The 20,438-nt window shown below is 33.1% G+C and overlaps 1 protein-coding gene across 5 annotated transcripts in view; it reads right to left on the bottom strand.

Moving 5' to 3' along the window:
- LOC147567218 (uncharacterized) overlaps positions 1–19,614 on the bottom strand; it is a 50,878-nt gene extending 31,264 nt beyond the window's left edge. Inside the window, exons 1-2 of one of the 5 annotated variants that reach the window (XM_086653826.1) lie at positions 18,724–19,614; positions 6,701–6,800 (exon numbers count right to left, since the gene is read on the bottom strand). In XM_086653826.1, coding sequence (XP_086509952.1) covers positions 6,765–6,800; positions 18,724–19,500 — 813 coding nt within the window. In that variant the 5' untranslated portion in view covers positions 19,501–19,614 and the 3' untranslated portion in view covers positions 6,701–6,764. Of the gene's footprint in view, positions 1–6,700; positions 6,801–8,388; positions 8,541–13,438; positions 13,822–18,232; positions 18,327–18,723 lie in introns of those variants that run through there. The other 4 variants (XM_086653827.1, XM_086653828.1, XM_086653825.1 and 1 more) reach the window with 4 other exon arrangements.
- Positions 19,615–20,438: the final 824 nt, after the last annotated feature.

Below are 20,438 nucleotides of genomic sequence, written 5' to 3'. Positions count from 1 at the left end.
TTTGAGGATGACTCCCCACAAAATGCAAAAGAATAGTCTGAAGTAAAGTATAAACTGCATCAGGTTTAACTTGTGCAGTATTTGGTTCAGGTTTTGTACCTGTGAAAATTTCAGTCTGCTGGGCAACAGTGAGAACATTATCCCACCATCCTTTTAAGGCACCAACAAAACCAGTAACAATGAATTTAGCCACAGCCGAATCATCATTACCACTAGCTTTGCAAATGCTGGCATACATTAACATTTTATGAACAACTTCATAAATTTGATATTCTGAAAGGCCATCAATATTCCATTCATAAATGGAACGACCATTATAAGAATTCTGATTTTGATAAAAGTCTTCCTCAAAGAGGAGATCTTGAGGAGTAGGTCTTTTATAATAGGTCTTAAAACCTGTATTAGGTTCATTACTAAGTTTATATAACATGGTTTGAACTTTACTGATATCTGGTCCAGACTCAAGATCAGAGTTTTCAGTACTAGAATCTTGGCTAATAATATTAATCTTTAAATTTTTCATTCTTTCAATGATTAAATTAGCAAAGTCTATATCCTGTTTATCAGACAGTTTAAAGTCTTTGATTTCTGGACTAGGTTTAACATCTACTTCAACAATTTCTTTGTCTTTATTTTTTGAAGTGGATTCAACCTTGGTAGATAAAACTTTAGGTGTATCCTTAAGTTTTTCTTCAATACTACTCAATTGATTATGAATAGTATTTTCAATTCTGATTAATTGACTACCAATAGTCTGAAGACTTAGATTGGTATGATTGTGCTGTTTTATGACGGTAGTTACTGATTCACTAGGTATAGCATATGGAACTGCTTCTAGTGCTTTACTTTCATTGTCATTTTTAAGAGTCAAGGCTTCAGGTGGAGGATGAATAGAATTAATCTTAGTTCCATCACTCTTAGTCCACATTTTTGTATAATCTTCTATAACATGGATAGTTTTCTGATTAGGGTACCAATTATGAAACCAAATAGTAAAGGTTGTCATTTTTTGATCCCTTTCTAACTCTTGATAATAAATATTTTTAATATTTTCAAGAGTCCTACTATTAAAGGCTGCAAAAAACCAATTTCGGAAAGCTTCATGTTTTGTCATCATGAGCTCCTGATTAAGCCACTGTCTAGGTATTGATCCTGGACTATAATCCATAAAATTTTATAAATGGAAACTCATTTCAGATTGAGTCGGAGAAGTCCTTTGTTCTTTCTCCTGTTCAGTTGTCTGTTCAACATAGACTCCATGTGGAATTTGTTGATCAGAAATCTTTAATCCTCGGATGATCTGCTCTTTAAGTCCATCATTTGATACAGAGTATCTAGATAAACTACTAGGATATGAGACTTTATAGTCTTCTATCCTTTTGGCGGAAGAGCTTCTAGTTAAGCTTAGTTTACTGATTTTATTAGGGGCAAATGTTATTTCAACATCTCCCTCAGGTGTTTGGGTTATTTGATTTAAATTCCTGTTCATAATATTGACAGGTGGTACAGCATCCTGTACAACCCATTCATGTGGAAAGTCAATTTCTTCCCATTTAATTAACTTCGGAATTGCAATATTAGTAGTCAAGCAATTACTATCTATTACTATAGTCTTGCCTGGTTCACTACGCAGTATTGCGTTAGGAGTCAAGGTATTCATTACCTTATAATGAATCCTATATATTACTGATATTGTCTCAGATCCAGGGAGATAATTATATCCCTGTGTTTGAATATGCAGGGACACTGCCTCAAACAGATTTCTATCTGTCAAAGATAAGGTCAAATTCGGGTAAACATTAAAATAAACCGGTCCATGGCATAAACTAGTTTGGATTATTCCCATTAAAGATGGTAAGAAATCCAAACACCTAGCATCTCGCAAATAGGATAAGATACTGGCATTTAATCCGGCCAAAGTCAAAGGTTTGAATGCTATTTGAATGCATCCAACGTGCAGGTAGTTGTATTTAGATTTTAAATACTTTTCAATATCTTTAAGACTCAAAAGTCTAAGGGTTTTGAATTCTTGGTCAAGTCCGATTGACTGTTCAAGAGTCTTGATATTATTTTGACTAATGAAATCAAAAAATCCTTTTTTATAGATTTTATTTGATTTTATTGCGGGTATGGTCCATTGATTTAATTGTTTAGTTTGGTCAAACTCTTCAATTACGGAGTTCTTTATAGAACTTTCAGTTAAGTCTCGAGAATCCAATTGATTCATTGAATTAAATTAGAGGAAATCATATAGACTTAGCATAAATAGCAGATTATGATTTTTAGTAATTTCCTTTAAAATTATATTCTTAAAAATATTTATATATAATTATTAAATTACACGTCTGTCAACGGTTTAAAGGGTATCAAACGATCCTCAACGCCTACCCGGCAACAACGGATCTAAACCCATACGCGACTTGGGTGACGTACCATAATTCAAGGATTATAATAAATTATTTTTAAGAACAAATTTCTAAAAGGAAATTTCTAACTATCATAATTTGGATTTAGTCTATATCTACATATTCTCCTCTAATTCGGATTTAAGCTATCATGGCTCTGATACCAATATTAATCTTCAAAATAAGAGATAAAGAGAAAACTTACAAAGATGGGAGAGCAGAAACCAGACTTAATCTTCAAAATACCGATAAAGAGAAAACTTACAAAGATGGGAGAGCAGAAACCAGACTTAATCTTCAAAATACTTCGGCTTTATTAATCTTCTAGCTTTAATTACAAACTACTATTACAGAGCTTGACAGAGAAAGAGAGAAGAAACTAAAAACTTGAAAAGGAAAAACTTAGAAGAAAAAACTTAGATTCAGAATGAACCAACATTCGGAATTTATAAAAATTTTTAGATGACCGGAACAGTTCCGGTTTCCAGGTCTACTTTGTCGTCTTCTGATGAATAGTGAATAGTAAAATTGACTTTTACTATTTGCCTTTTACTATTTGTCACAGTAAGCCGCCATCTACTGTTGGCACAGTAAGCCGCCTTCTATTGTTGAGAATAGTTCTTGACTCTTCCTGTCGAAATAGTTCTTGACTCTTCCTGTCAAAATAGTTCTTGACTCTTCCTGTCGAAACAGTCTTGACCTTTACTATTTAAGCTGACAATCACTATTTTGAATAGTGTCTTCTAGATGCTGATACTGTCGAATAATACTGAAATACGGATTTACTGTACAATTGTACAGTACCTGTAGCAAACTACTGATCTTTTTGTTTGCCTTTTGCAGATTTTAGTAACTTCTGAGAATGCACTTCGATGATAGCATCCCAGTAATCTGCCATTGAGGTATCCGATTTTGCTGATTTTGAGTCATCGAAATCCTCATTCGGATCTTGGCTTTCTCCAGCCAATACAGCATACTGATTTTCTTGAGATGACGAGTCATCTAGAATTTCAGTCTCTATATCTTGCTTCTGATGATGAGCTAGGAATTGATTTTTAATTATTTTATTAGGGGCAAATGTTATTTCAACATCTCCCTCAGGTGATTGGGTTATTTGATTTAAATTCCTGTTCATAATATTGACAGGTGGTACAGCATCCTGTACAACCCATTCATGTGGAAAGTCAATTTCTTCCCATTTAATTAACTTCGGAATTGCAATATTAGTAGTCAAGCAATTACTATTAAAGCACTAGAAGCAGTTCCATATGCTATACCTAGTGAATCAGTAACTACCGTCATAAAACAGCACAATCATACCAATCTAAGTCTTCAGACTATTGGTAGTCAATTAATCAGAATTGAAAATACTATTCATAATCAATTGAGTAGTATTGAAGAAAAACTTAAGGATACACCTAAAGTTTTATCTACCAAGGTTGAATCCACTTCAAAAAATAAAGACAAAGAAATTGTTGAAGTAGATGTTAAACCTAGTCCAGAAATCAAAGACTTTAAACTGTCTGATAAACAGGATATAGACTTTGCTAATTTAATCATTGAAAGAATGAAAAATTTAAAGATTAATATTATTAGCCAAGATTCTAGTACTGAAAACTCTGATCTTGAGTCTGGACCAGATATCAGTAAAGTTCAAACCATGTTATATAAACTTAGTAATGAACCTAATACAGGTTTTAAGACCTATTATAAAAGACCTACTCCTCAAGATCTCCTCTTTGAGGAAGACTTTTATCAAAATCAGAATTCTTATAATGGTCGTTCCATTTATGAATGGAATATTGATGGCCTTTCAGAATATCAAATTTATGAAGTTGTTCATAAAATGTTAATGTATGCCAGCATTTGCAAAGCTAGTGGTAATGATGATTCGGCTGTGGCTAAATTCATTGTTACTGGTTTTGTTGGTGCCTTAAAAGGATGGTGGGATAATGTTCTCACTGTTGCCCAGCAGACTGAAATTTTCACAGCTACAAAACCTGAACCAAATACTGCACAAGTTAAACCTGATGCAGTTTATACTTTACTTCAGACTATTCTTTTGCATTTTGTGGGGAGTCATCCTCAAAGGCAAGAGAAAAGTCGAGAACTTTTACAGAACCTTAGATGTCCATCTTTAACCCATTTTAGATGGTATAAAGATGTCTTTATCTGTAAAGTTATGCAACGCAATGATGCTAATTCTGAATATTGGAAGGCTAAGTTCATTGATGGACTTCCTCCTCTTTTTGCTGAAAAAGTTAGACAAAGACTAAGAGATCAAAATAATGAAAACATCATCTCTTATAGTTATCTAACTTATGGACATATAATTACTACTTGTGTTCAAACTGGATTAGAAATTTGTAATGATATGAAATTACAATACCAATTGAAAAAACAGAATTTACATGGGAAAAAAGAAATTGGTGAATTCTGTAGTCAATTTGCATATGATATGAAAATTGATTATCCAAAATCTCATAAAAGGAATTCTAGAGATTCGAAAGAGTATTCTCGAAAATCTTATTATAAGAAAAGAAGAAAATACAAACAGAATAAAGAAATTTATTATCAGAAGCCTCGACATAAGAAAAGATTTAAAGGAAATTATATTCCTAATAAATCTGAAACAAAATCAGGACAAAAAACAAGTAATAAAACTTGTTTTAAATGCGGAAAAATAGGGCATTATGCTAATAAATGTTCTACAAAAAGAAAACTGAATGAATTAAAAATTGATGACAATCTAAAAGCTGAATTAAGCAAAGTTTTCCTGACCTCTAATACTGAAGAAGAATCTTCATCTTCTAGTGACTCTGAGGATGTTAATGAAATTGACTTTCTATCTTCTAGCCAATCAGAAGATATATCTGAAAAGGAACCTTGTGCAGGACAATGTTCTAAAAACCAAGACTATTGGAAAGCCATTGTAGAAATGAATGGCTTGAGTATTAATGTTTTAACGGATACTCAATCAGAAATAATATCTATGATAGATAATATTGGTATCAGAGCCATGATGCTAATTCTGAATATTGGAACGCAATGATGCTAATTCTGAATATTGGAAGGCTAAGTTCATTGATGGACTTCCTCCTCTTTTTGCTGAAAAAGTTAGACAAAGACTAAGAGATCAAAATAATGAAAACATCATCTCTTATAGTTATCTAACTTATGGACATATAATTACTACTTGTGTTCAAACTGGATTAGAAATTTGTAATGATATGAAATTACAATACCAATTGAAAAAACAGAATTTACATGGGAAAAAAGAAATTGGTGAATTCTGTAGTCAATTTGCATATGATATGAAAATTGATTATCCAAAATCTCATAAAAGGAATTCTAGAGATTCGAAAGAGTATTCTCGAAAATCTTATTATAAGAAAAGAAGAAAATACAAACAGAATAAAGAAATTTATTATCAGAAGCCTCGACATAAGAAAAGATTTAAAGGAAATTATATTCCTAATAAATCTGAAACAAAATCAGGACAAAAAACAAGTAATAAAACTTGTTTTAAATGCGGAAAAATAGGGCATTATGCTAATAAATGTTCTACAAAAAGAAAACTGAATGAATTAAAAATTGATGACAATCTAAAAGCTGAATTAAGCAAAGTTTTCCTGACCTCTAATACTGAAGAAGAATCTTCATCTTCTAGTGACTCTGAGGATGTTAATGAAATTGACTTTCTATCTTCTAGCCAATCAGAAGATATATCTGAAAAGGAACCTTGTGCAGGACAATGTTCTAAAAACCAAGACTATTGGAAAGCCATTGTAGAAATGAATGGCTTGAGTATTAATGTTTTAACGGATACTCAATCAGAAATAATATCTATGATAGATAAAGTAACAGACCCTCTGCTAAAAAGTAAAATATTACAATTTTGCTTAGAACAGACAAAAAACTCTCCTAGTTCCTTTGAGAAACCGAATATTACTAAACATTACAGTATGAAAGAAGTACTTCAAAGACTTGAAGGAAAACCAGAAACTTCTTTAAAACCTTCTACTTCTCAAGATTTAAGAAGTGAGGTAAATATAGTTAAATCTGAAATAAAACTCATCAGAGAAGAGTTAGATAACCAGAATATCAGACTTATTCAATTAGAAAGTCTAGCTGAAAAACATCAATCAAAAGATAAATCGATTGCTATTCTAAACACAGAACCATCTAGTATTTTAGATAATAATCTTATTTTTTTAAATACTATGCAGAAAATTACCTATCAGAAATGGTATATAAGTATTAATATTGTTATCAACAAAGAATATACCATTACTAATGCAGTAGCATTGGTGGATAGCGGAGCTGACATGAACTGTATTAGAGAAGGTTTAGTTCCGACTAAATACTTCGAAAAAACCGTACAATCTCTACATTCTGCAAGTGGAGATAGAATGCCAATTAATTATAAGCTACCTGAAGCTTATATTTGTAATAAAGGAATCTGTATTCCACAAACCTTTATTTTAATCCGAAATTTATCTCAAGAAGTTATTCTGGGAACTCCATTTATTAATTTATTTTTCCCTTATGACAAGATAGATGAAACCGGATTATATGCTAGTTTTCAGAATCATAAAATACATTTTGAATTTATTACTAGCCCTGAAACCAGGACTTTAAATGAGTTAGAATATTTAATTAATTCTAAAACTGCTCATTTAAACTTCTTACAAGAAGAAATACATAATTTGAATATTTCCGAGAAATTGAACTCCCCAGAAATAAAACTAAAAATCAAAGAAATTGATTTTCAATTTCTAACCGAAGTTTGTAGCAATATTCCCAATGCTTTTTGGGAAAGGAAAAAATATATTGTATCTTTACCTTATAAACCTGAATTTGATGAAAAAACTCAGATTCCGACTAAGGCTCGTCCTAGTCAAATGAATGCTGAATATCTTGAACTTTGTAAGAGAGAAATTCAAGATTTATTAGAAAAGAAGCTTATCAGAAAAAGTTATTCACCATGGAGTTGTACCGCTTTCTATGTGAATAAAGCAGCTGAAAAGGAAAGAGGTGTTCCAAGGCTTGTAGTAAATTACAAACCTTTGAATGATGCTCTGAAATGGATTAGATATCCTATTCCAAACAAAAAAGATCTTTTAGATAGATTGCATTCTGCAAAAATATTTTCTAAATTTGATCTTAAATCTGGATACTATCAGATTCAACTAACTGAAGAAGATAGATATAAAACTGCATTTACTGTACCCTTTGGGCATTATGAATGGAATGTTATGCCATTCGGTTTAAAAAATGCCCCTTCAGAATTTCAAAATATTATGAACGATATTTTTATTCCGTATTCAAATTTTACTATTGTCTATATAGATGATATATTAGTATTTTCATCTAATATAGATCAACATTTTAGACATCTTAGAATTACAAAAGATGTTATCAGAAAAAATGGTTTAGTCATATCTGCACCTAAAATGAAACTCTTTCAAACTGAAGTTAGATTTCTAGGACAGAATATTAGTCAAGGGACAATAATCCCTATTGACAGAAGCATTGAATTTGCCTCTAAATTTCCTGATGAAATTAGAGACAAAAATCAATTGCAAAGATTTTTAGGAAGTCTTAATTATATAGCAGACTACTACCAGAATATAGCAATGGATAGTGCTATTTTATATGATAGGCTTAAAAAGAATCCATTACCTTGGGATGATCAGCATACCCAAGCAGTCCGAAAAATCAAACTTAGAGTAAAACAATTACCATGTCTAGGGTTAGCAAACCCTCAATGGTTCAAAATTGTTGAAACGGATGCCTCTGATATTGGTTATGGAGGTATTCTAAAACAGAAAAACCCTTCTACTAATAAAGATGAATTACTTAGATTCGCATCTGGAATGTGGAAGAATGCTCAGAAAAACTATTCCACCATCAAAAAAGAAATGTTATCAATAGTCAAATGCATTTCTAAATTTCAAGATGATTTATTAAATCAATCTTTTCTACTCCGTATTGACTGTAGTGCTGCAAAAGATATTTTGCAAAAGGATGTTAAAAATTTAGTTTCTAAACAAATTTTTGCAAGATGGCAATCTGAATTATCTGCATTCGATTTTAAAATTGAATATATTAAAGGAAATCAGAACTCTCTTCCTGATTTTTTAACCCGTGAATTTTTGCAGGATAAAGATGGAACCACCTGATAAAGGAGCAGGAGGATCTAGATATCCGAAGAAAGTAAATCAGAAAAAAGGGAAGTTTTCTTCTCTATCAGAATTCCCTGTAGTAGGATCATCCTCTCAGGATAAACCCAATCCGAAACTAACTGCTAAAGATATCCTAAAAAAAGAAATCATTTATGCTAAAAAGTTAATAACTGAAAAAATTCTATCTGTATCCTTAGAAGATGTCCAGTGGAAACATGATCCATGGCACATCAAAGAACGGTACTTAGGAGTACAAAACTATCCTATCCAAGATGGCAAGCATAGATATATCTATGAAGCCATTTTGAATGAAACAGAATCTGTACAAATGGTACACCACCATTATAATCTGAAAGACAGTAAGTCTCCTATAACACATTCTAAGTGTTATATAGTAAAAGTCTTACATATAACAGAATGGGCTCTTGACCCCTCAAGACCCAGAAGCCTGAAATTGAATGGTCAAAACTATAATTATTGGGATTATGTTTTGGCATGGTCATTCATGTTCTATTATCAGAATCCGATCAGGAAACACTCCTGGTTTATCAGTATTAACCCTGAAATTGTTAAAGGAAAAGGTTTCCCTCTCTGGTTTCTGCATTGGTGGGAGAAATTCGGTCCAGAACTGAGTTTCTTACCAGATACACTGAAAGACCCTTGGCTAAAATGGTATGAGTATCATCCAAAGCTCAAGGGAAAAACTGCAGAAAAAACCCCAAAAGGGTTATCAGCACTCTGTTATATGGCAGAGTTCAAAATACCATGGATATGGAGATGGGATCTAGAATTTCACTTTGATGATCTCTTAATTCCATGTATTAGCAGAACTTTTCATTACAAATGGTGGGATGGATTTCCTATTACAGATACCCATAAACTCATTTGCCAAACTGTAATTGAGTATGAAAATGCCTATAAGGCTACTCAAAAATCCGTATCTATTTCACCTTCTGATAATATTTTCCAATTTTTACTGGATGATATTCAGAAAAGATATCCGAACCTTTCATCTGTAGATCAACAGATTAAAGCTATGGAAATAATTAAAAATCAATTCCTAGCTCATCATCAGAAGCAAGATATAGAGACTGAAATTCTAGATGACTCGTCATCTCAAGAAAATCAGTATGCTGTATTGGCTGGAGAAAGCCAAGATCCGAATGAGGATTTCGATGACTCAAAATCAGCAAAATCGGATACCTCAATGGCAGATTACTGGGATGCTATCATCGAAGTGCATTCTCAGAAGTTACTAAAATCTGCAAAAGGCAAACAAAAAGATCAGTAGTTTGCTACAGGTACTGTACAATTGTACAGTAAATCCGTATTTCAGTATTATTCGACAGTATCAGCATCTAGAAGACACTATTCAAAATAGTGATTGTCAGCTTAAATAGTAAAGGTCAAGACTGTTTCGACAGGAAGAGTCAAGAACTATTTTGACAGGAAGAGTCAAGAACTATTTCGACAGGAAGAGTCAAGAACTATTCTCAACAATACAAGGCGGCTTACTGTGCCAACAGTAGATGGCGGCTTACTGTGACAAATAGTAAAAGGCAAATAGTAAAAGTCAATTTTACTATTCACTATTCATCAGAAGACGACAAAGTAGACCTGGAAACCGGAACTGTTCCGGTCATCTAAAAATTTTTATAAATTCCGAATGTTGGTTCATTCTGAATCTAAGTTTTTTCTTCTAAGTTTTTCCTTTTCAAGTTTTTAGTTTCTTCTCTCTTTCTCTGTCAAGCTCTGTAATAGTAGTTTGTAATTAAAGCTAGAAGATTAATAAAGCCGAAGTATTTTGAAGATTAAGTCTGGTTTCTGCTCTCCCATCTTTGTAAGTTTTCTCTTTATCGGTATTTTGAAGATTAAGTCTGGTTTCTGCTCTCCCATCTTTGTAAGTTTTCTCTTTATCTCTTATGTTAAACGATCTGGCAAATGAGTTTATGGGTATCTGTAATAGGAAATCCATCCCACCATTTGTAATGAAAAGTTCTGCTAATACATGGAATTAAGAGATCATCAAAGTGAAATTCTAGATCCCATCTCCATATCCATGGTATTTTGAACTCTGCCATATAACAGAGTGCTGATAACCCTTTTGGGGTTTTTTCTGCAGTTTTTCCCTTGAGCTTTGGATGATACTCATACCATTTTATGTATTAGCAGAACTTTTCATTACAAATGGTGGGATGGATTTCCTATTACAGATACCCATAAACTCATTTGCCAAACTGTAATTGAGTATGAAAATGCCTATAAGGCTACTCAAAAATCCGTATCTATTTCACCTTCTGATAATATTTTCCAATTTTTACTGGATGATATTCAGAAAAGATATCCGAACCTTTCATCTGTAGATCAACAGATTAAAGCTATGGAAATAATTAAAAATCAATTCCTAGCTCATCATCAGAAGCAAGATATAGAGACTGAAATTCTAGATGACTCGTCATCTCAAGAAAATCAGTATGCTGTATTGGCTGGAGAAAGCCAAGATCCGAATGAGGGTTTCGATGACTCAAAATCAGCAAAATCGGATACCTCAATGGCAGATTACTGGGATGCTATCATCGAAGTGCATTCTCAGAAGTTACTAAAATCTGCAAAAGGCAAACAAAAAGATCAGTAGTTTGCTACAGGTACTGTACAATTGTACAGTAAATCCGTATTTCAGTATTATTCGACAGTATCAGCATCTAGAAGACACTATTCAAAATAGTGATTGTCAGCTTAAATAGTAAAGGTCAAGACTGTTTCGACAGGAAGAGTCAAGAACTATTTTGACAGGAAGAGTCAAGAACTATTTCGACAGGAAGAGTCAAGAACTATTCTCAACAATAGAAGGCGGCTTACTGTGCCAACAGTAGATGGCGGCTTACTGTGACAAATAGTAAAAGGCAAATAGTAAAAGTCAATCTTACTATTCACTATTCATCAGAAGACGACAAAGTAGACCTGGAAACCGGAACTGTTCCGGTCATCTAAAATTTTTTATAAATTCCGAATGTTGGTTCATTCTGAATCTAAGTTTTTTCTTCTAAGTTTTTCCTTTTCAAGTTTTTAGTTTCTTCTCTCTTTCTCTGTCAAGCTCTGTAATAGTAGTTTGTGACGTACCATAATTCAAGGATTATAATAAATTATTTTTAAGAACAAATTTCTAAAAGGAAATTTCTAACTATCATAATTTGGATTTAGTCTATATCTACATATTCTCCTCTAATTCGGATTTAAGCTATCATGGCTCTGATACCAATATTTTGCCAGATCGTTTAACATAAGAGATAAAGAGAAAACTTACAAAGATGGGAGAGCAGAAACCAGACTTAATCTTCAAAATACCGATAAAGAGAAAACTTACAAAGATGGGAGAGCAGAAACCAGACTTAATCTTCAAAATACTTCGGCTTTATTAATCTTCTAGCTTTAATTACAAACTACTATTACAGAGCTTGACAGAGAAAGAGAGAAGAAACTAAAAACTTGAAAAGGAAAAACTTAGAAGAAAAAACTTAGATTCAGAATGAACCAACATTCGGAATTTATAAAAATTTTTAGATGACCGGAACAGTTCCGGTTTCCAGGTCTACTTTGTCGTCTTCTGATGAATAGTGAATAGTAAAATTGACTTTTACTATTTGCCTTTTACTATTTGTCACAGTAAGCCGCCATCTACTGTTGGCACAGTAAGCCGCCTTCTATTGTTGAGAATAGTTCTTGACTCTTCCTGTCGAAATAGTTCTTGACTCTTCCTGTCAAAATAGTTCTTGACTCTTCCTGTCGAAACAGTCTTGACCTTTACTATTTAAGCTGACAATCACTATTTTGAATAGTGTCTTCTAGATGCTGATACTGTCGAATAATACTGAAATACGGATTTACTGTACAATTGTACAGTACCTGTAGCAAACTACTGATCTTTTTGTTTGCCTTTTGCAGATTTTAGTAACTTCTGAGAATGCACTTCGATGATAGCATCCCAGTAATCTGCCATTGAGGTATCCGATTTTGCTGATTTTGAGTCATCGAAATCCTCATTCGGATCTTGGCTTTCTCCAGCCAATACAGCATACTGATTTTCTTGAGATGACGAGTCATCTAGAATTTCAGTCTCTATATCTTGCTTCTGATGATGAGCTAGGAATTGATTTTTAATTATTTCCATAGCTTTAATCTGTTGATCTACAGATGAAAGGTTCGGATATCTTTTCTGAATATCATCCAGTAAAAATTGGAAAATATTATCAGAAGGTGAAATAGATACGGATTTTTGAGTAGCCTTATAGGCATTTTCATACTCAATTACAGTTTGGCAAATGAGTTTATGGGTATCTGTAATAGGAAATCCATCCCACCATTTGTAATGAAAAGTTCTGCTAATACATGGAATTAAGAGATCATCAAAGTGAAATTCTAGATCCCATCTCCATATCCATGGTATTTTGAACTCTGCCATATAACAGAGTGCTGATAACCCTTTTGGGGTTTTTTCTGCAGTTTTTCCCTTGAGCTTTGGATGATACTCATACCATTTTAGCCAAGGGTCTTTCAGTGTATCTGGTAAGAAACTCAGTTCTGGACCGAATTTCTCCCACCAATGCAGAAACCAGAGAGGGAAACCTTTTCCTTTAACAATTTCAGGGTTAATACTGATAAACCAGGAGTGTTTCCTGATCGGATTCTGATAATAGAACATGAATGACCATGCCAAAACATAATCCCAATAATTATAGTTTTGACCATTCAATTTCAGGCTTCTGGGTCTTGAGGGGTCAAGAGCCCATTCTGTTATATGTAAGACTTTTACTATATAACACTTAGAATGTGTTATAGGAGACTTACTGTCTTTCAGATTATAATGGTGGTGTACCATTTGTACAGATTCTGTTTCATTCAAAATGGCTTCATAGATATATCTATGCTTGCCATCTTGGATAGGATAGTTTTGTACTCCTAAGTACCGTTCTTTGATGTGCCATGGATCATGTTTCCACTGGACATCTTCTAAGGATACAGATAGAATTTTTTCAGTTATTAACTTTTTAGCATAAATGATTTCTTTTTTTAGGATATCTTTAGCAGTTAGTTTCGGATTGGGTTTATCCTGAGAGGATGATCCTACTACAGGGAATTCTGATAGAGAAGAAAACTTCCCTTTTTTCTGATTTACTTTCTTCGGATATCTAGATCCTCCTGCTCCTTTATCAGGTGGTTCCATCTTTATCCTGCAAAAATTCACGGGTTAAAAAATCAGGAAGAGAGTTCTGATTTCCTTTAATATATTCAATTTTAAAATCGAATGCAGATAATTCAGATTGCCATCTTGCAAAAATTTGTTTAGAAACTAAATTTTTAACATCCTTTTGCAAAATATCTTTTGCAGCACTACAGTCAATACGGAGTAGAAAAGATTGATTTAATAAATCATCTTGAAATTTAGAAATGCATTTGACTATTGATAACATTTCTTTTTTTATGGTGGAATAGTTTTTCTGAGCATTCTTCCACATTCCAGATGCGAATCTAAGTAATTCATCTTTATTAGTAGAAGGGTTTTTCTGTTTTAGAATACCTCCATAACCAATATCAGAGGCATCCGTTTCAACAATTTTGAACCATTGAGGGTTTGCTAACCCTAGACATGGTAATTGTTTTACTCTAAGTTTGATTTTTCGGACTGCTTGGGTATGCTGATCATCCCAAGGTAATGGATTCTTTTTAAGCCTATCATATAAAATAGCACTATCCATTGCTATATTCTGGTAGTAGTCTGCTATATAATTAAGACTTCCTAAAAATCTTTGCAATTGATTTTTGTCTCTAATTTCATCAGGAAATTTAGAGGCAAATTCAATGCTTCTGTCAATAGGGATTATTGTCCCTTGACTAATATTCTGTCCTAGAAATCTAACTTCAGTTTGAAAGAGTTTCATTTTAGGTGCAGATATGACTAAACCATTTTTTCTGATAACATCTTTTGTAATTCTAAGATGTCTAAAATGTTGATCTATATTAGATGAAAATACTAATATATCATCTATATAGACAATAGTAAAATTTGAATACGGAATAAAAATATCGTTCATAATATTTTGAAATTCTGAAGGGGCATTTTTTAAACCGAATGGCATAACATTCCATTCATAATGCCCAAAGGGTACAGTAAATGCAGTTTTATATCTATCTTCTTCAGTTAGTTGAATCTGATAGTATCCAGATTTAAGATCAAATTTAGAAAATATTTTTGCAGAATGCAATCTATCTAAAAGATCTTTTTTGTTTGGAATAGGATATCTAATCCATTTCAGAGCATCATTCAAAGGTTTGTAATTTACTACAAGCCTTGGAACACCTCTTTCCTTTTCAGCTGCTTTATTCACATAGAAAGCGGTACAACTCCATGGTGAATAACTTTTTCTGATAAGCTTCTTTTCTAATAAATCTTGAATTTCTCTCTTACAAAGTTCAAGATATTCAGCATTCATTTGACTAGGACGAGCCTTAGTCGGAATCTGAGTTTTTTCATCAAATTCAGGTTTATAAGGTAAAGATACAATATATTTTTTCCTTTCCCAAAAAGCATTGGGAATATTGCTACAAACTTCGGTTAGAAATTGATTTTCAATTTCTTTGATTTTTAGTTTTATTTCTGGGGAGTTCAATTTCTCGGAAATATTCAAATTATGTATTTCTTCTTGTAATAAGTTTAAATGAGCAGTTTTAGAATTAATTAAATATTCTAACTCATTTAAAGTCCTGGTTTCAGGGCTAGTAATAAATTCAAAATGTATTTTATGATTCTGAAAACTAGCATATAATCCGGTTTCATCTATCTTGTCATAAGGGAAAAATAAATTAATAAATGGAGTTCCCAGAATAACTTCTTGAGATAAATTTCGGATTAAAATAAAGGTTTGTGGAATACAGATTCCTTTATTACAAATATAAGCTTCAGGTAGCTTATAATTAATTGGCATTCTATCTCCACTTGCAGAATGTAGAGATTGTACGGTTTTTTCGAAGTATTTAGTCGGAACTAAACCTTCTCTAATACAGTTCATGTCAGCTCCGCTATCCACCAATGCTACTGCATTAGTAATGGTATATTCTTTGTTGATAACAATATTAATACTTATATACCATTTCTGATAGGTAATTTTCTGCATAGTATTTAAAAAGATAAGATTATTATCTAAAATACTAGATGGTTCTGTGTTTAGAATAGCAATCGATTTATCTTTTGATTGATGTTTTTCAGCTAGACTTTCTAATTGAATAAGTCTGATATTCTGGTTATCTAACTCTTCTCTGATGAGTTTTATTTCAGATTTAACTATATTTACCTCACTTCTTAAATCTTGAGAAGTAGAAGGTTTTAAAGAAGTTTCTGGTTTTCCTTCAAGTCTTTGAAGTACTTCTTTCATACTGTAATGTTTAGTAATATTCGGTTTCTCAAAGGAACTAGGAGAGTTTTTTGTCTGTTCTAAGCAAAATTGTAATATTTTACTTTTTAGCAGAGGGTCTGTTACTTTATCTATCATAGATATTATTTCTGATTGAGTATCCGTTAAAACATTAATACTCAAGCCATTCATTTCTACAATGGCTTTCCAATAGTCTTGGTTTTTAGAACATTGTCCTGCACAAGGTTCCTTTTCAGATATATCTTCTGATTGGCTAGAAGATAGAAAGTCAATTTCATTAACATCCTCAGAGTCACTAGAAGATGAAGATTCTTCTTCAGTATTAGAGGTCAGGAAAACTTTGCTTAATTCAGCTTTTAGATTGTCATCAATTTTTAATTCATTCAGTTTTCTTTTTGTAGAACATTTATTAGCATAATGCCCTATTTTTCCGCATTTAAAACAAGTTTTATTACTTGTTTTTTGTCCTGATTTTGTTTCAGATTTATTAGGAATATAATTTCCTTTAAATCTTTTCTTATGTCGAGGCTTCTGATAATAAATTTCTTTATTCTGTTTGTATTTTCTTCTTTTCTTATAATAAGATTTTCGAGAATACTCTTTCGAATCTCTAGAATTCCTTTTATGAGATTTTGGATAATCAATTTTCATATCATATGCAAATTGACTACAGAATTCACCAATTTCTTTTTTCCCATGCAAATTCTGTTTTTTCAATTGGTATTGTAATTTCATATCATTACAAATTTCTAATCCAGTTTGAACACAAGTAGTAATTATATGTCCATAAGTTAGATAACTATAAGAGATGATGTTTTCATTATTTTGATCTCTTAGTCTTTGTCTAACTTTTTCAGCAAAAAGAGGAGGAAGTCCATCAATGAACTTAGCCTTCCAATATTCAGAATTAGCATCATTGCGTTGCATAACTTTACAGATAAAGACATCTTTATACCATCTAAAATGGGTTAAAGATGGACATCTAAGGTTCTGTAAAAGTTCTCGACTTTTCTCTTGCCTTTGAGGATGACTCCCCACAAAATGCAAAAGAATAGTCTGAAGTAAAGTATAAACTGCATCAGGTTTAACTTGTGCAGTATTTGGTTCAGGTTTTGTAGCTGTGAAAATTTCAGTCTGCTGGGCAACAGTGAGAACATTATCCCACCATCCTTTTAAGGCACCAACAAAACCAGTAACAATGAATTTAGCCACAGCCGAATCATCATTACCACTAGCTTTGCAAATGCTGGCATACATTAACATTTTATGAACAACTTCATAAATTTGATATTCTGAAAGGCCATCAATATTCCATTCATAAATGGAACGACCATTATAAGAATTCTGATTTTGATAAAAGTCTTCCTCAAAGAGGAGATCTTGAGGAGTAGGTCTTTTATAATAGGTCTTAAAACCTGTATTAGGTTCATTACTAAGTTTATATAACATGGTTTGAACTTTACTGATATCTGGTCCAGACTCAAGATCAGAGTTTTCAGTACTAGAATCTTGGCTAATAATATTAATCTTTAAATTTTTCATTCTTTCAATGATTAAATTAGCAAAGTCTATATCCTGTTTATCAGACAGTTTAAAGTCTTTGATTTCTGGACTAGGTTTAACATCTACTTCAACAATTTCTTTGTCTTTATTTTTTGAAGTGGATTCAACCTTGGTAGATAAAACTTTAGGTGTATCCTTAAGTTTTTCTTCAATACTACTCAATTGATTATGAATAGTATTTTCAATTCTGATTAATTGACTACCAATAGTCTGAAGACTTAGATTGGTATGATTGTGCTGTTTTATGACGGTAGTTACTGATTCACTAGGTATAGCATATGGAACTGCTTCTAGTGCTTTACTTTCATTGTCATTTTTAAGAGTCAAGGCTTCAGGTGGAGGATGAATAGAATTAATCTTAGTTCCATCACTCTTAGTCCACATTTTTGTATAATCTTCTATAACATGGATAGTTTTCTGATTAGGGTACCAATTATGAAACCAAATAGTAAAGGTTGTCATTTTTTGATCCCTTTCTAACTCTTGATAATAAATATTTTTAATATTTTCAAGAGTCCTACTATTAAAGGCTGCAAAAAACCAATTTCGGAAAGCTTCATGTTTTGTCATCATGAGCTCCTGATTAAGCCACTTTACAGATATTATAGTTCCTTAGTTTTTTTTTGTTTAAAGAATTATAGTTCCTTAGTTTGAGATCATCTTTTCACTATAACTTCTACCATCTATCAATCGTGAGCCGCCATGAATCTTCTTAACACGGTTGAAGAAATGAAATTTATCTCCTAAATTTTAATAAAATTAGAATTTCACCATACATTTACGGTGGAAAATATGATCCTACCCCTGGCGAAAAATGTAAGTCCCCGCCTAGGAAAATTAATTCATATATATGTGGGTGTTCAAATTCAATAAATTTTTTTGTCTAATATTAAGCGGAGGATATACACACTCTTTCTTCTTTTTTATTTTTTGGAGAAGAAAAGTCAGCTCTAATATTATACAAATGATGGGTGACTAGAGCTCCCTTTATCAAGCTCTTTCTATAACCTAAACAGATCTTCACACAAGATGGGTTCTTTAAGTTTTTCTTGACTAAAATGTTCCAAAAAGAATGGAACCAACATTTATAAAAGAATATGAATTCTTGGAAGACTGATAAAATAAATTCTAGGATCTTACCAAAGCAAAGACACCAGCTGCCGCGGCACTGAGCTCCCCGAGGTGTTCTTTGCGCTTGTGCTTTTTCTCTTCGGCCTCGTAGTCAGGTGTCTCTTTACCACGATAACCACCACCACTTTCCCCACCATAATCACCACTTTTACCACCATAACCACCACTTTCACCACCATAACCACCACTTGCACCACCATAACCACCACTTTCCCCACCATAACCACCACTTTCACCACCATAACCACCACCACTTTCCCCACCATAACCACCACTTTTACCACCATAACCACCACTTGCACCACCATAACCACCACCACTTTCTCCACCATAACCACCACTTTTACCACCATAACCACCACTTTCCCCACCATAACCACCACTTTCACCACCATAACCACCACCACTTTCCCCACCATAACCACCACTTTTACCACCATAACCACCACTTGCACCACCATAACCACCACCACTTTCCCCACCATAACCACCACTTTTACCACCATAACCACCACTTTCCCCACCATAACCACCATTTTCACCACCATAACCACCACCACTTTCCCCACCATAACCACCACTTTTACCACCATAAGCAGCACTGTCACCACCATAACCACCACTTTTACCACCATAAGCACCACTGTCACCACCATAACCACCACCACTTTCCCCACCATAACCACCACTTTTACCACCATAACCACCACCACTTGAGTAAGTGTTCTCTGAGTAAACAACCTCTTCTGAGGGTTTCTCTTCCTTCTTGTGGTGGAAGAACGACATGGTTGTAGATTCAGGTGTTAGAAAAATTTAATACCAAAAACTAATGAATTATTAGAAAGAAAAATTTGATGGAGAAGGTGTTGGTGTTTTCTTAGTGGTACTAGTAAGTGGTATTTATAAGGGGTTCTCCTTTGAAATATAGAGAGGAAAAAGTAATTGTTATCTATACTACCAAGGAAAATTAAGGAAATGTCTTAATTACCCATTTTGATTTATATTGGAATATTCCATGAACTTGATTCTTTATTTTTGGAAGTTGGAACTATATGTGTATTTTCCTAGTTAAATTACTAGGTAAAGTTGAGACAGATCTTCCCTTTTATATCACACATAGTAGAGGTAAGAATGCGAATGGTCTAAAGAAAAAGTTATTAATTTATTGTATCACAAAGAAATTGTTGGAATCATATTCGATTTTGGCTCCACCCAACTCATCAAACTTAGAAACGAAATGCAGCATTGTGTTCTTTTCGTCGAGCTCTTCAACTTAGATAAAAAAATTACTCGAATCCGATTTCGGATGAATGAGAAATTCAAGTTTAAAATTAGGACGAAAATCAGTTAGGTTAAGGACTAAAATGTGAAACGACACAAGTTAAATTGGGTGGCATTTGAGCGAAGCAAGCACGCCCAAATCTAGACCTCTCGCGTTCGCACCCCGGGATTCCGCGAGATCTAACAGTCACGCGTTGAGGTCCTAAGGACAGTGTCGGAACCCACCAGATTCGGATCCGCGAGATCCAACGGAGGGCGTCACCTCCGCGTTGGGTTGTTGGTGGGACGTAACCAATGGCATCCAACGGAGGGCGTTTCTTCCCTGTATTTTAGCCAGATCAGACGCACCAGATCCTTGCCGAAAATGCTTATTTAACCAACTCTTTCTCGAGAGTTGTATCCTAAAAATTAAGAATTTGTCACCAAAAATCAAGAGATGTGTC

This window comes from Eschscholzia californica, unplaced genomic scaffold, assembly GCF_041429995.1.
Source record: "Eschscholzia californica isolate CP2 unplaced genomic scaffold, dmEscCali1.0.p SCAF_1, whole genome shotgun sequence".
Taxonomy (NCBI): Eukaryota; Viridiplantae; Streptophyta; class Magnoliopsida; order Ranunculales; family Papaveraceae; genus Eschscholzia; species Eschscholzia californica.
The sequence above is the reverse complement of the archived record's forward strand: the minus strand, read 5'-3'. Positions and strand labels throughout refer to the sequence as shown.